Source organism: Anomaloglossus baeobatrachus, chromosome 1 (assembly GCF_048569485.1).
Source record: "Anomaloglossus baeobatrachus isolate aAnoBae1 chromosome 1, aAnoBae1.hap1, whole genome shotgun sequence".
In the NCBI taxonomy this organism is placed as follows: Eukaryota; Metazoa; Chordata; class Amphibia; order Anura; family Aromobatidae; genus Anomaloglossus; species Anomaloglossus baeobatrachus.
Genome location: NC_134353.1, coordinates 744468939 through 744485590, shown reverse-complemented (window position 1 = coordinate 744485590; position 16652 = coordinate 744468939). Strand labels below are relative to the sequence as shown.

Below are 16652 nucleotides of genomic sequence, written 5' to 3'. Positions count from 1 at the left end.
TAAAAAAAAACAAAACAAAACTGTTAACTTTACCAAATCTTCAATTTCTTTTTCAAAACTTTCTTTGACCTCAACCAGTGACTGCATTTTGCTTTCAATGGCGGAAAACTTTTCATTACGCTCCACCAAATCTTTTTGTAAGTCATTGGCCTAGCAGAGTTGAATGGGAAAACAATGAACGGGTGCAAGAACAAAAAATTAAAAAGCAAAAAGTAAAATATACAAAATTTCTAGAAATAATAAAAAAAACAAAAAACACAAAACAAAAAACAAATTTTAACGGCGTTGCCTCAAATATGGAAATCAAACTGCGATCATTAGCAATGCTGGTGCCGGATGTGAATGCTTATTTTTATTTCATGTGGGGGTAATATAGCATTTAAAAAGGGGGATGTTCACAAATTTTGATAAACTGTATTGAACTATTGCAGCATATAATCTCATCACTTGGGCAGGCTTTTATTTTTTAATATAATTTTTCATAGCTGCAAATAAGATATCAATGATGCAAATCGTGATTTTGACGATAATATGTAATTGAAAATGGGGGTTAATATCTGCAAACAGTGTACTTTCGAACATATATACTTTATTCTGAAGTATGACTAGTATATGTGGGTTTTGGTTCAAGGTCATAACCAATGTCTTGCTCTCTTATAATGGTAGTCATGCACACAGATGAACATTGGCTTAACCCTTTAGGAGTGATCAGCCCACTGTACTTCTGTAGCCACTGCATTACACTGTCTATTGCTGGCTGCAGAATGAGTTAATGGGGTTGGCAACATTATTTTTTATTTTCCCAGTTGTGTTGAGGAAATTATTTTGTGGCCCTTACTATTATACAGGTATGATAGGTACTTATCCTGCTAGTTACTGCAGCTCTCCTCACACACTGCACAGTTAATCAGTCGATAAAATGTCTGCTGGTGGAGGAGCATGTGACCAGATCTGTCCATAAAGATAATGTGGCCGACCCCGCTAAGGCCGGGTACACATATCTGGATTTTCGCCGGCTTGACAAATGCAGCGAACGCCAGTACAGTGTATACAGTACACTGGCAGCTCAGCAAGCGCCGGTCACATGCTGTCATGTGACCGGAGCATGTGACTCAGAAGTTGGGGCGCAGCCACTGTATCATACTGTACTGGCGTGCGCCGCATCAGTCAAACCGGCGAAAAGACGGATATGTGTACCCGGCCTAACTCATTCTGCGGCCAGCAATAGACACTAATACAGAGGCTACAGAAGGCAAAAAGGTGCAAAAATGTTACTGAAATCCAATTGCAAAAATGATGTTTAGCCCTAATTTCATAAATTCAAGTATGAAAAATGTTCCCAAAGGTAGACAACCCCCTTTAAATTATATTAGGCTGTCTCCCCACTGTCACTTGACAGCAAACATCAAAAAGGAGGATTACTTTTGCTCTCAATGGAGATAAGCTGCCACAAGAAAGGTTTGAAAAAACTAACCCAAGCAGTCATCTAAGGAGTACTTCGAGTTTCATCTCTCTGAACAGTGCTAAGTTTACATTTTATATTTGTTGGGTCAATGTAATTGAGAGTCAATAAAATAAAGTTTAAAAAGGAAAACAACAAAAAAAAAAGGAAGAGAAAAGAAAAAAGTCAAATGTAAAAAACAAATCTAAAACAATGATGGATGGTAAAAACCCCGTCTTCTGCAAGCTATTCACGATCAAGGTTTTTAACTTGCCCTTCAGCTGTCTCAAGTCTCTCCTTCACGGGGTAACCTTTAACTTATTTTATGCCCACAGCGCTGTGTGTCCGCTGCTGCCCGGATACTATTGAGTAAGTGTCATGCAGGCAACAATGCAGCCAATCGTCGAACTAATTTGTGCCGTCTTCAACAGCTGAGCCACTGAGCTCACTAGACTTCCCTTCTCCAGCCCATCCTTACTGCAGCAGTAAAGGGTCACCTATCCGGCTAATTGTTATTCAGATACTTCCGCTCTGTCAGTCATTGCACTGGCTGCCCATACATTATAGGATCCAATTTAAATTGCTTGTTTCACCCACAAGCACTTCACGGTGCAGCACCCCTCTGCATCTCCACCCTTATCTCTGTTTATTACCCTACCCATTCTCTACACATCGCAAACAACTTTCAATTAACATCCACACTAATCCGAACCTCCTACATCCAGTGCCAAGATTTCTCTAGAGCTGCACCAATCCTCTGGAACACTCTACTCCAAGAACCTAGGATGACCCACAACTTGAACAGCTTCAGACTCTCCTTAAATACACATCTTTTTAGGGTGACCTATAACCCTTCCTAATCAAAAGTCAATTCACATATATCCCCCCCCCGTTTCTCAGAACATAACTCTCCCTCAAACTCCACTGCACCAAAAAGCATTACAAAGATTGGCTGGTGACTGCCTCATGCAGCCTCATCCCCCATTTCTTTAAGATGGCTGGAGTGTCGTTGTAAATAGGCACTTGAACCTTGTGTCATCCCCACTTCACCCCATTGTAAACTGTAAGCTCTTATGAGCAGGGTTGTCTTTAGTTTTGCTTTAATTACTGTATCTTCAATAACTGTTACTTATGTTTGTTTGTATATGAACCTTTGAATTGTAAAGCGCTGTGGAATATGTTGGTACTATATAAAGATTATCATCATTGGCTGCAGCACTGTATTTGACAGTAATGCTACAAATCATCAACAGAAGCCAAGCAGTAGTGAAGACATAGCGTCGGATCCAAGGAGGGAAAGTAAAAGCTCAGTTTGTTACTTTACATATCCCTGAGTCTGTGGGCAAAAAAAATAAAAGTTAAAAAGGACATAAACTAGCACTTAAAGGGGTGGTTCACCCATCTTTTTTATTCTCTAGTTCGATATTATATTGAGAAACAATGTTTCTCTCAAATACCTTGTGTTGGCAATAGTGCCTGTGAGAGGCGCTATTGCAGACCGCTGTTCCCCGTCCAGTGATGTCCCCATCAAGTACTGCACACGTCACATCCGTGCAGCAGGCTGCAGTCTTCCAGACTCTGAGCTGTGAGCGTTGCTTCACCGCTGTCACAACCCATCCCTTCCCTCCCTCGCAGAACGCTGCAAGCAAGAGACGCGCTGTGCTGTGAGGGAGGAGGGAGCAGATGGGCTGTGACAGCGAAACACAAGAATACAGCCGGCTGCACGGATGTGACGTGTGCAGCACTTGACAGGGATGTCACTGGAGTGGGAACAGCGGTCTGCAATTGCGCTTCTCACAGACACTATTGCCAACACAAGGTATTTGAGAGAAACATTGTTTCTCAATATAATATCGATCTAGACAATAAAAAATGTGGGTGAACCACCCTTTTAAGTCATATAGTGCATAGGATCGCTATTTACAAGCCTCTTGTATCCTTTATTTGGGACCTTAGCTTATCAATTACCGTATTTTTCGGACCATAAGACGCACTTTTTTTTCCCCCAAATGTTGGGGGAAAGTTGGGGGTGCGTCTTATCATCTGACTATAGGGCTGCGGCCGGGAATGAGGGTGCTGCGGTGGAGCGGGTCATCGGGGGCACGAGCAGGCTGTAGCAGCCTGCTGCGAGCACGTGGGCCCGCTCATTACATATGCACGCCTATCCTCCCGCCCATTTCTCAGCGCAGAAGCCGACACTGACAGGTGGGCGGGAGGACGAGCTGGGACGCGCGCATAGTAAAGAGCCGGTAGGCATGATCACCCCTGGCAATTACAGCCTGGAGTGATCATGTGCGGCTGTATTCACTGCCCCCCACGCGGCGTCGTCATCATCATCATCATCATCATCATCATCATCATCATCATCATCAGCGCGGGGTGCAGTGAATCAGTGTACTCACCCGTCCCCGTGTGTGGAGCCGTCCCCCTGCAGCACGCGATGTCTTCCTGTCTGTGCCGGTCAGCTGATCTGTGCTGATCAGCTGATCGGCACAGACAGGAAGACATTGCGATGCTGCAGGGGGACGGCTCCACACACACAGGTCAGTGGCGCAGAGAGGAAGATGATCGGTGCTGCAGGGAGTGAGGAAAAGGTGAGTATAAACGTTTATTTTTTTTTCTCTGTACTATAGGATACAGGCCATATACCAGGATGGTATATGAGCACGATGGGGGCATATAGCAGGATGGGAGTATATGAGCAGGATGGATGGGGGGGTATATGAACAGGATGGGGGTATATGAACAGGATGGATGGGGGTATATGAACAGGATGGGGGTATATGAACAGGATGGGGGTATATGAACAGGATGGATGGGGGTATATGAGCAGGATGGGGGAATATGAACAGGATGGATGGGGGAATATGAGCAGGATGGGGGTATATGAGCAGGATGGGGGTATATGAGCAGGATGGGGGTATATGAACAGGATGGGGGTATATGAACAGGATGGGGGTATATGAACAGGATGGGGGTATATGAACAGGATAGGGGTATATGAGCAGGATGGATGGGAGAATATGAGCAGGATGGATGGGGGGTATATCAATAGGATGGGGGTATATGAACAGGATGGGGTATATGAACAGGATGGGAGTATATGAGCAGGATGGATGGGGAAATATGAGCAGGATGGATGGGGGGTATATCAATAGGATGGGGGTATATGAACAGGATGGAAGTATATGAGCAGGATGGATGGGGGAATATGAGCAGGATGCTGGTATATGAGCAGGATAGGGGTATATGAGCAGGATAGGGGTTTATAGCAGGATCATATACAAGGCAGGAGGATCATTACCAGGATGGGGTACCTTAGTAGAGAATTTGGGGACATTACCCCCATAACAGTGTCAGCAGCAGATCCTCGCCCCATAACAGTGTGTCATGACCACATTTTTTTGCTTAAAGTTTTATTTTCCTATTTTCCTCCTCTAAAACCAGGGTGCGTCTTATAGTCCGGTGCGTCTTATAGTCCGAAAAATACGGTATATTCTCTTGTTTTGTACAATGCAAAGTCCCCAGCTCCTTTACCTTTATCTCAGCCTCATGGAGCTTATTTAACGTGTCCTCCATTTCTATTAAGTGTTGCTCCTCTGCAGCGTCCAGTTTAGATTTTAGGCTCTCGAATTTCGATTCTCTTTCTTCAGAATATGCTTGTAGTTTAGACTTTAAAGCTTCTATTTCTTTAAAGTGATCAGCTTGTTCTGCTTCTTGCTTGGATTTAAGAAAATCAGTCTCTTTCTGATGTTCTAACTTGAGATTCTCAATGTGGGCTTTCAGTTCAATCAACGCAGACGTTTCCATATTTGCGCCTTTACTGAAGGAAACAGTCAGTTCTTCCATGGCTTTCTGATGTGAACTGATGGCAGAGTCTAGTTTGGACTTCCACAGTTCTATTACGTCTGCGTTCTCCTTGTTGGCATGACTGAGCTTTACTTTTAACGTTTCATTCTCTTTGGATAGCTTTTCTACAGATGCTTTCAGTGATCCCAACTCTCTCTCGTAATCACTCTCGGTGCTTTCAAATTTACCTTTCAGAGACTGAATTTCTTGCTCGTGTTTCTTGCTTAGTGCGGCTACATTCTCCTGCAAAGAACTGATTTCTTGCAACAGTGAAAGTGATGTATCTACATCACTAGACTGCTTGTTAGACTCTACGAGCTTCTGACGTATGTCTGTGACTTCTTTTGTTTTCAGGGCCAAATCCTTCTCTAGTTCCATAATGCGAGACTTTTCAGAAACAGTTGCTACCTGTGGTTATAAACCAATATAAGGAGAGACAATAAGAAAATACAAATTGGGGAAAAGTCAAGATAAAAGAAAAAAAATATTTGATTAACTAGAAATAACTTAATGAAATGCAATACCCTCTTTCTACTCCAGTAAGTAAAAAATCTGTATTTCAAGAGGTTTTAGGAGAAATTTAGACCCCAAAAATATAAAAAAAAGTAAAAGGTACTTGTTTGGGTAATTTGTTTTAATTCTTTTATAATAGAAAAAATATCAATTTATTTTTGTTTGCTTTTTAATATAAAGGTAATAAACCAATTAGTATTAGCTAAACTATGAACTTTGGTTTGAACAGCTCTAGTTCAGGAGCCAAAAATAATAATCTATACAATAGCAATGGAACCGTTAAGAAACTGAAAAGTTATACTAGCCAATAAACCAGAAAACAGAACACACTTCTCACAAGTTTGCAATAACCATTTGCAATTTCAGTGGTACACCACACTAAAAGCATGTTATTCCAATCACTTAACACTCCACCAAAGCACAAGCTATAGCTCATTATTCCAGACACCAAGTACATGAGTCCAAGAACCAGAAACACTGCACTGAAAAGTGAGATTTCATCTTGCACTGAGCACTTATACTTTGTAAAAACATCTCCAAATATATTCCCACATCCTACAGTTACCGGACATCATAAATCACATCCTAAAAACGAAAGCCAATTGTTAAGGAGGACCTGTCAGAGTAAAATAATTTGTAAAAATCCCCAAGCTAACCTGATTCTACCACTCTTTTCCATTTTGCACGGTGTCATTCCATTGCAGATATTCAGACATGTTTCTTTTGGAGCTCATTATGTAAAATTTCTGCTTGCAGTACAACTGGGTGTTTCTTCAGAGAGTCTTCTCTGGGGGCATGTGCTTTCACCCCTCTTTCCTAGAAGGTGCCAATTATGCTTGACAGCTGAGCTAGCAAATACAAACCAAGTAGTGATTGACAGGATCTAGAAGGGATGCGTGAAAGCACAAGCCTTCAAGAATAGAGATGAGCGGACCCATGGAAGTTCGGTTGCACAGGTTCAGCCACATTCTGAAGTTCGGTTTGGGACTCAGACGTGACCTTGACCCCAATGAAAGTCACTAATTGGGCAGTTCGGGTCTCCTCCCACATGCAGCCATCCATAAAACAGAACATTTCCTGAGGGGGGCAGGGTTTTTCCCCTTTTTTTGTTTGGAGCACACTACATCCGATCATGTTGTTATAACCCCTTAGTGCAAGCCGTTCAAACACTGCAAGCAGCTTGCACTGGGCTGAGCACCGAGCATACCCAAGCACAGCAATGCGTAAAGCACCCCAACTCTTTTTTCGCAATGTCTGTTTTGTACGAACATCGAACCTCTGGTTCACTCATCTCTACCCAAGAAGACTGAAAAAAATAACACCTACTGCAATCCAAAGGTAACAAAAATGTGAATATCATTGTAATGGATTGACAAAACGCAAAACAGGAAACAGAAGGAGAATCGGGGGCTCAGTGATTTTCACAAAATATCAAACTCAGTTTGTTTAAGCTCTTTATAAGGTTTACCCCACGTAACTATTAGTACACATACATCTACGACCAGACACTTGCATGCATTAATAGGTCTGCCCTTACAAATATGGCCCGAGCTAAGCTGGTTAAGAAATAATATTAGTGTTTCCTACCACCACAAGCAAGGTCAGCAGTTCCAGCAAACAAAAGACATCAACACAACCCCTTGCTTTTACAGGAATACTTACTTTTAAGGAATCTGGCCTTGTTTTGGCCTGTAAATAACAAGAAATGTCAGATCTTTTTACTTCCCCCATCCCCAGAATTACATTTTGTATTCCCAGCAGTTCATGTGTCCAGGTTTTCTTTCGGGTAACAGGAATAATATAAAACAGCCCAGCAAGGGATTTTCTCCTTATGTACAAATCAGTCTAGGATGTAAATACTGTACTCTCAGAGCATGAACGTTGGACATAATCATTATAATGCACCAAAATAATAAACTGACCTATCCAACGCCATCTGAAATAACCACCAAAATCCTCCAATAACGCGGGAAAAAAATAGTTTACTTATGAAAGCATGAACGGTACCTAGTTCACAAGAAACAGCAAGTAAATCGATCCACCATAGTGCTTAAGAAACAAATATTAGAATTTGGGTTTACTGGTTAGTAGTAAAATCTCAGTTGCATAAAGCCATTTGGGGTGAAAAAAGCAAAATGTCCAAAATACGCACAAGCAAAGAATAGCAAGTAAGGAAACACTCACAGAATCACACGTACTAGTGTAGATCCAGCACATCACTAAAGCTGAGCAAAAAGATTCTTGCTGCCAGTGTTCACTTCTACGACCAGCATCAGATACTTAGTGAATGAAAGAGGTGCCCGGGGTGCAGAAGCGAAGACTGCCCAGGTCCAGCTTCCAGGGAGGACCGGACTGAACGATCAGGGCACCACTATTCTTTTTTGCTATTTTCTACTTATTAGCTTTATTCATACAAAGCAAGTGTTGGATTGGCACAAGACCAAACCTTCATATTAAATAAATCCTGTGAATATTGGTGACTATTAAAAGGGATTCAAAAGGCTTCTAAATCTTTATACTGAAGAAAATTAAAACATATAATTAAATTTATAGTTGGCAAAATAAAATCTAAATCTACAATGAAATGAGATTTCTGTCTGTAAAACTATTAACTACAGATTAAATTTATTTGATTTTTTTTTCTAAATGATGAACTATAACATACAATTAATAGGACATAATGAGAGATTATAGGTGTGACACGTGAAAGCCAAATCTATATACTTGGTAAAGTGGAATATATTTTTAGTAATGAGACTAGATTTAACTATCCTTTACTCGGATACCCGAGAAGGTAATACAAGTTTACTTGCATAATGCAAAGACCAAAAGCTAAAATGGTGTCTTCTCACTCAGTTTTTACTGCAGATGGACATATCCAATAAAGTGTGGTGTACTGGGAGAGTTTCCAGGAAATATTGAAAACCATTACCCTAGTATCTTCTAACTCTCTTTGAAGTTTGTCAGCTTTGGTCTTTTCAAAGAGCAGGCTCTGTTCAAGCTCCTTAATGCGGGCATGCTCCAGTTTGGTCTGCGTCTGTTAGTAAAAAGGGAGAGGAAGAGAACACAACAGTGCCACCATCACATGCCAGCACGAGAGGAAGGAGCCACATGCAGGCCGTGCTCCGGCACCATCGGACCATTGAAAAGCAAAGAAGATGCAGTGGGGAAAAATAACAGGAGAGGAGGGGATGACCAGATGAGGCTTGGGTGATGGTGATTGACACAAAAGTGGGAAGAGATTGATGGTGAAAGACAAAAAAAGAAAGGCAATAAGTAGAAATGTAAGATAGGTGCATGCAGCAAGTAGAATTACGGTTTTCCAGAACATAAAAGCATTAATTAAATTTAGAAAATTAGCAAGTCTGCAATGGTTAAAACCTTTATTAAAATTGATCGGAGACTAGTCTGCTTTTTATTTTTTCTAAATCTTTCAAAAGGGAAAATAATTCATAAGACTGATCTATTTTAGTGATTTTAGGGCTGCTTTTTTTTTCCTTTTGCTTTAAAAGTGTTGATCTCCCATCTAACCAAATGGCGTGGTTACAGGTACCATTTCAACTGAAATGTGAACCTTGTTAGGAGTGTCTCACCAGACTAATGGTCAGCTGGGCGGAACATCAAAACTGGAGGTAGGCTTGGAGAGGACCTCTCCCTGGACACGGCAATAGATCCTAGTTTTCTCATTAACCTATCCCACATATGATTCTAAGTGGTCCAGCACAGATAATGGGATAGTGGTCACATGTGCTCAATAATGCTTACTACACAAGGGAAATTAGGAACCCCATTCCTGAGATTGGTGGACTAATCTACTATAAATTTATGACTCATCTTTTAGATAAAGGATATATTTTGCTTATGGGACAACCCCTTTAAGTATTTTGCATTCCCTCTTGCACATTTTTTTGCTTTAGAGACATACAGAAAAACGGCTGCTTGGCATCACGGGACGGTTATAAACGGGAAATAGTTACTGAAAACAAGGTGTTTCTGTGTTGGGTAAAGTGCTTGGTTGAACAGCTTGACTCATGCAGTTGGAGGCAGCCGTCTACCAGATCTAGCTGGCTTTCAATAGAACTTTTGCTATGTATAATGTGTATTATGCTGTAGTTGACTTATGAATGGCTTAAAGGGAACCTGTCAGGTGCAATATGTATCCTGAACCATGAGCAGTTCTGGGTGCATATTTCTAATCACTGCCTAACTGTCCCAGCCTATAGTAGCATACATAAAGGGATCTTTTGAAAAAGTATTTCTAAAGATCCCATATGATATGCTAATGAGCGCAGAGACTAGTCGTGGGGGTGTTACTTCCCCTGGCTAGTTGGCACACTTAGCATGTTAGTAGGCCCCTGTGGGCGTACAAATTGCTAATGAATGTGCAGTGTCAGAGGATGGTCACGCTTACTTCTCTGTTGCCATCGTGTCCAAGTCCTGGATTTCGGCTCAGTGCGCTTGATCCCAGACTTTCGGTCATGTGCACTACATGGGTTTGAAGCCAGGACTTGTACACCTGGCTACATAGTGTGCATGACTGCCGGGTGTACGAGTCCTGGCTTCAAACCCATGTAGTCCAGGATCATGCGAACTGAACCGAACTCCAGGCCTCGAACTCGTTGTCAGCAGAGAGGTGAGCTTGACCATCCTCTGACTCTGCACATTCATTAGCATGTTAGCACACCCACACCCACATGCTAAGGGGGCTGACTAACCGGGGGAAGTAACGTCCTCACGACTAGTCGCTGGCCTCAGTAGCATATGATAAAAGGTCTTTAGAAATATTTTTTCTACAGATATCTTTATCTATGCTAGTGTATACAGGGACGGTTAGGCAAGGATTAGCAATATATAACCCAGAACTGCTTGTGGTTCTGGGTGCTTATTGCATCTGACAAGTTCCCTTTAAAAGATTTAAGGCCTTAAAAAGGTTCCAAGTCTCAATAAATTATATTTTTATTTTTTATTTCAAAAAGTGGTAACTCTAAAACACTGGCTTGTAATATTTATATGAAAATTTAAGAGAACCAGTCAGTTTCCCCTTCCATGTTCAACCAAATGTATTGCTATACAGTTAGTGTGCCACAATATCAATCATATCTCTTTGTTCTGGATCTGTTGCACAATTGTTGAGAAATAATTTTGGTTGCCGCTCAGAGAGTACAGCAAAGGAAGCATGCACTTGCAGCCGAGTTTGGCTAAAGATAAAAGATTCTCAACAATGGAACCAAGAGATATGGAACAAAGATGTATCATGGGAATTAAAGAGAAGCTATAATTAGAAAATGAACCATTGTTTAAATTAAGTTTTTCAAATAAATGTTTTGTTTTGCAATTTTGATACTGGTTATTGGGGCCAGTTTGGACTTTCACTTCCAGTTCTTTTAGCAAATTTATTGTCAACTTATTGCCAAAGGCAAGATTACAAAGATAAGTAAACAATCCAATAATAAGAATGCGCAATTTCACAGCAGACGCTGCTCCTTCTGCTTTCACAATGACCTTCGCACACGCTCACTAGATGCTTCAATACAAAAGGTCAGTCTGCTTTTTGTGGTTAATTTACATGGGTATTTACCTGAAACAAGAACCTAGAATATTTAAAAATAATAATTAAAAAAAAGCTAGTGACCAATGTGAAAATTGCAAGTTGTCTATTTTTTTGGGGCCTCTTTCTTTAACATACTTATTAATAACCTTGTAGAGCAAATACGGTGAAAAATTTTAATTCTTGCAGAAGAGAATGAAGTCTGCAAGGTGATTACAGAAGCCCAGATATGAATATTTTTTTCCGTTATATCTCTGTATATATGTATGTAGTGCAGTGTGAGTGTATTAATATACTCTTCTACCGTCGCTTTCTCCGTGATAAACTGCCATTCTGCTCCTCTTTTTATTTTTGATAACGTAAGCCTAAGAAGACTTGCTCTGATGCACCACAGGCTTACATTATAAAAGGCACTTCCTTGTCATGAAGATCACAATGTGACACAGAGATTGAAGAGCAGTGATCTGACCGAGAAGCGAAGCAGAAGGAAGCTGGATCCCAAAGAAAACGGCAGTGGGGGAGTATACTAAACACAGTTGCTCTACATACACATATACACAGATATAAAAGGTAATGCATCACATGGAAAAATGCTATTAACCTGCATATATGTGGTTCATCAGCAGGTTAATAGCATTCTGAACCTGCCTGGCGCCTGCACATTAATCCCCGCTGCCAGGAGGAAATTAACTTTAATCGTCCGCCAGCATTTCAATTTCAGTCACTGCTCTGTGTATGGAGAGCAGCGGCTTTACCCGCACCCCCCACACTAACTGACAGCTCTTTCTAATGCAGAGTGTCTGTCAGTCAGTGCAGTGGGACATGGTTACAGTCTCTGGTTTCCATACACAGAGCAGTGACTGAACCCACGTCAGCGCTGCCCTCATGACAAACCAAAACACTGGGATGAGCTGAAAGAGGCATAGATGCCCAATATAAGAACATAGTTTGCCATTTATACAAGTCACTAGTGTGACCACAACTAAAATCCTGTGTACAATGTTGGTCTCCGGTGTATAGGAAGGACATTGCTAAATTAGAGACAGTGCAGAGACGAACAACCAAGCCTATTAAGGGGATGGGTGGACTGTGATATCAAGGACGGTTAAACCTGGGGTTAACCAGTTTGGAAAAACAAGGTTTAGTGGCCTTCCTCTGGATCAACATGTTTGGTTGCTTATATGGTGCCATTAATTCCAACGTGCTGCACAACCACCATCATCATAATTCAAGTTTCCCATCAGTATGTTTTTGGATTGTGGAAAGAAACCAGAGAATATAAAGAAAGGGAGAATATACAAACACCTTACAGATGTTGTCCTTGGTGGGACATGAACATGGGATGCCAGCGCTGCAAAATAACAGTGCTAACCACTGAGCCACTGTGTGTGTGTGTGTGAGATATATATATATATATATATATATACACACACACACACACACACACACACACACACACACACGTACACACTACAGACCAAAAGTTTGGATATCTCTAGAACAACTGTTGAGAGGAGACTTTGTGCAGCAGGCCTTCATGGTAAAATAGCTGCTAGGAAACCACTGCTAAGGACAGGCAACAAGCAGAACAGACTTGTTTGGGCTAAAGAACACAAGGAATTAGACCAGTGGAAATCTGTGCTTTGGTCTGATGAGTCCAAATTTGAGATCTTTGGATCCAACCACCGTGTCTTTGTAGAAATGGTGAACGGATGGACTCTACATGGCTGGTTCCCACCGTGAAGCATGGAGGAGGAAGTGTGATGGTGTGCGGGTGCTTTGCTGGTGACACTGTCAGGGATTTTTTGAAAACTGAAGGCATACAGAACCAGCATGCCTACCACAGCATCTTGCAGCAGCATGCTATTAAATCCGGTTTGCGTTTAGTTAGACCATCATTTATTTTTCAACAGGACAATGACCCTATACACACCTCCAGGCTGTGTAAGGGCTATTTGATTAAGAAGGAGAGTGATGGGGTGCTACGCCAGATGACCTGGTCTCCACAGTCACCAGACCTGAACCTAATCGAGATGGTTTGGGGTGACCTGGACCGCAGAGTGAAGGCAAAAGGGCCAACAAGTGCTAAGCGTCTATGGGAACTCCTTCAAGACTATTGGAAGACCATTTCCGGTGACTACCTCTTGAAGCTCATCAAGAGAATGCCAAGAGTGTGCAAAGTAGTAATGAAAGCAAAAGGTGGCTACTTTGAAGAACCTATATATAACTTGAATATAAGACATACTTTTAGTTGTTGCACACTTTAAGTATTTCATTCCACATGTTTTAAGTCATAGTTTTGATGCCTTCAATGTGAATCTACAGTTTTCAGAGTCCTGAAAGTAAGGACAACTCGACAACTCTTTGAATGAGAAGGTGTGTCCAAACGTTTGGTCTGTACTGTATATATATATATATATATATATATATATATATATATATATATATATATATATATATATATATATATATATATATTATATGTATATATATATAAATTTCCGAGACACAAACCTGATCCATTTTCAAGGCACGTTGACTGTACAGCAGTTACTCTGGTTGACAATGGAAAATGACGTTGACAGGTTCCCTTTAATCAAATAGAGGTGGGTGGTGTGTAGACAAGGCATCAAGTGGAAAAGCTGTTCTTTTAGGCTTGTACCAAATATATTACTATAGTTAATGTATACATATTTCATTTTTGATCGTCAAGAAATCATTAGTGTGTGTGCATCTCATTGGCAACGGTGATGACCTTTTTCATGTACTTTAAAAAGAGGGAAATGTGCTAGCTTAAAATGTAATTGTAGGTGTCCCCTTTTGTTTCAATACTACAAGGGGTGCACAATTTTTAATCTACAGTTTAAGGGCACGTGCCAGCATATATTCAGTAGTGAAATTCACTGTGCTAGAATTTAAGCTATATTTTAGTATATTACCAAGACTTATCACTTCATAAAAGCAGCATGCACCAGTGAATTAAAGCTTGAGTTTTAAAAGCGGTTATTAGTGTGTAGGGTTATATATACATGTAAAATAGTCTTCCTCAGTTTACTTGCTCTGCCCGAAATGTTTGACGAATATTTTCACAATTTATTCCTAGTCCTTTCCACTTAACTGAATTGTGAAGACAATTAAACAAAGGGGAAAACATGATGCATGAAATTTCAACATGTAAAAATAAAATAATAAATGTGAACTTAAATGTTGAAATGGAAATTCGTGGAATTGATAAATACAAGCAATTAACATGGTCATAAACAGTTTTATAATAAAAACTGGCTAATTTAGCATTTGATAGAGTTAGGCTACATTTCATCTGACTTGGGATAACTAAATTAGCATTTCTCAAAGAAAGCAAAAAGGAAAAGAAAATTGTCACATTTTCAAATTCAATGCTGTGTTCATGCTTAGAAAACTGGAGGCGACATTAAAGACAGGAAATCTAATAGGAGGTTATATGAAATTAACCACTTCCAGTTTTGCAAGCATCGGAAATTTTATTGAGTTTGATTTCAGATTGTGAAAAAGCAACAGCAAGCAAGAGGCATTACCAACCAGTAACGATGATGGAACTATTGGGTTTCTAGCTTTGGAAGGTTTTGGACTGTAGTGGAAAACCAGGTTTATTATTAACTACAGTTTTCTCCATCACAATCTACTTCACATGCTCTGTGTTGGTGGGACCCTGCTGCTAAACTGTACAATACATACAGTTAAAGAAGTTATTGTTGCTATGTAAAATCCTAGAAGTATCGTGAAGACGACAAACATTTTGCTTTTTTACCTCCAAATCTCCCTTGGTAATGGACTCTTCTTCAACACGAAATTGAAGATCTTCTACCTTCCTGAAAAATTAAAATACATTTATATCACTACAATTCTGGATTATTATGGTAAGAGAAAAGCAATAGAATGTCATTTAGCTTTTGATACAAAGATAGGCTAAGTAATTCTGGGGATTCATACTTTCAAATATCATCAGTATTCCAAGCGAGTGTCTTGGGATAGTGTATGTTTCATAGGGTTTATCAACCTTTCCAAGATCAATTAAATAGCTTTTAACTCTAGAGCAGCTTTTTTTTCCCCCATGCCAAATAAAGAGAATTTTGTTTACTTACCGTAAATTCTTTTTCTTATAGTTCCGTAATGGGAGACCCAGACCATGGGTGTATAGCTTCTGCCTCCGGAGGACACACAAAGTACTACACTAAAAAGTGTAGCTCCTCCCTCCTAGCATATACACCCCCTGGATAACCAAATATAGCCAGTTTAGTGCAAAAGCTGAAGGAGGACAGCCACCCACAAGTAGAGATAAAGCAAAAAACCGGAACAACCGGAGCCTCTGTCTACAACAACAGCCGGTGAAAACACACGGAACAAGAAAACTGGCAACAGGGAGGGAGCTGGGTCTCCCATTACGGAACTATAAGAAAAAGAATTTACGGTAAGTAAACAAAATTCTCTTTTTCTTCATCGTTCCTTATGGGAGACCCAGACCATGGGACGTCTCAAAGCAGTCCATGGGTGGGAATAAACAGAAAACTGAGAAGTAGGCGAAACCTAACTCCACAAATGGGCGACAGCCGCCTGAAGGATGCGTCTGCCCAAGCTCGCATCTGCCGAAGCATGAGCATGCACTTGGTAGTGCTTCGAAAAGGTATGCAGACTAGACCAAGTGGCAGCCTGACAGACCTGCTGAGCCGTAGCCTGGTGCCGGAAAGCCCAAGAGGCACCGACAGCTCTGGTTGAGTGTGCCTTGATCCCCGGCGGGGGAGGCACCTGAGAACACTGGTAGGCATCGGAAATGGCCGACCTAATCCAACGAGCTAGGGTTGGCTTAAAAGCCGAGAGGCCCTTGCGCCGACCTGAGGACAGCACAAAAAGAGAAGTGCACCTCCTAAGAGCAGCGGTGAGAGACACATAGATCCGGAGCGCCCGCACCAGATCCAGAGTATGCAACGCTTTTTCAAAGCGATGAACAGGAGCCGGACAAAAGGAAGGCAGGGAAATATCCTGATTAAGGTGGAAAGGAAATACCACCTTAGGAAGAAAGTCCGGAGTCGGACGGAGAGCCACATTATCCTGATGAAAAAACAAAAAAGGTGACTCCGAAGAGAGAGCAGCCAAATCAGAGACTCTCCTGAGGTAGGTTATGGCCACTAGAAAGACCACTTTCTGTGAAAGACGAGACAAAGAAACCTCCCTAAGTGGCTCAAAAGGGGGTTTCTGCAAGGCCGTGAGGACCAGATTAAGGTCCCAGGGATCCAAAGGCCGCCGGTAAGGCGGAATGATGTGAGA

The 16652-nt window shown here is 41.1% G+C and overlaps 1 protein-coding gene across 8 annotated transcripts in view; it reads right to left on the bottom strand.

The window, feature by feature from the left end:
• Positions 1-16652, bottom strand: part of CLIP1 (CAP-Gly domain containing linker protein 1) — a 187768-nt gene that overhangs the window by 126009 nt on the left and 45107 nt on the right. For 3 of the 8 annotated variants that reach the window (XM_075323143.1, XM_075323152.1, XM_075323192.1), the window contains exons 8-11: positions 15139-15199; positions 8736-8840; positions 4979-5698; positions 34-150 (exon numbers count right to left, since the gene is read on the bottom strand). In XM_075323143.1, coding sequence (XP_075179258.1) covers positions 34-150; positions 4979-5698; positions 8736-8840; positions 15139-15199 — 1003 coding nt within the window. Of the gene's footprint in view, positions 1-33; positions 151-4978; positions 5699-7465; positions 7493-8735; positions 8841-15138; positions 15200-16652 lie in introns of all 8 variants that reach the window. The other 5 variants (XM_075323160.1, XM_075323166.1, XM_075323174.1 and 2 more) reach the window with 3 other exon arrangements.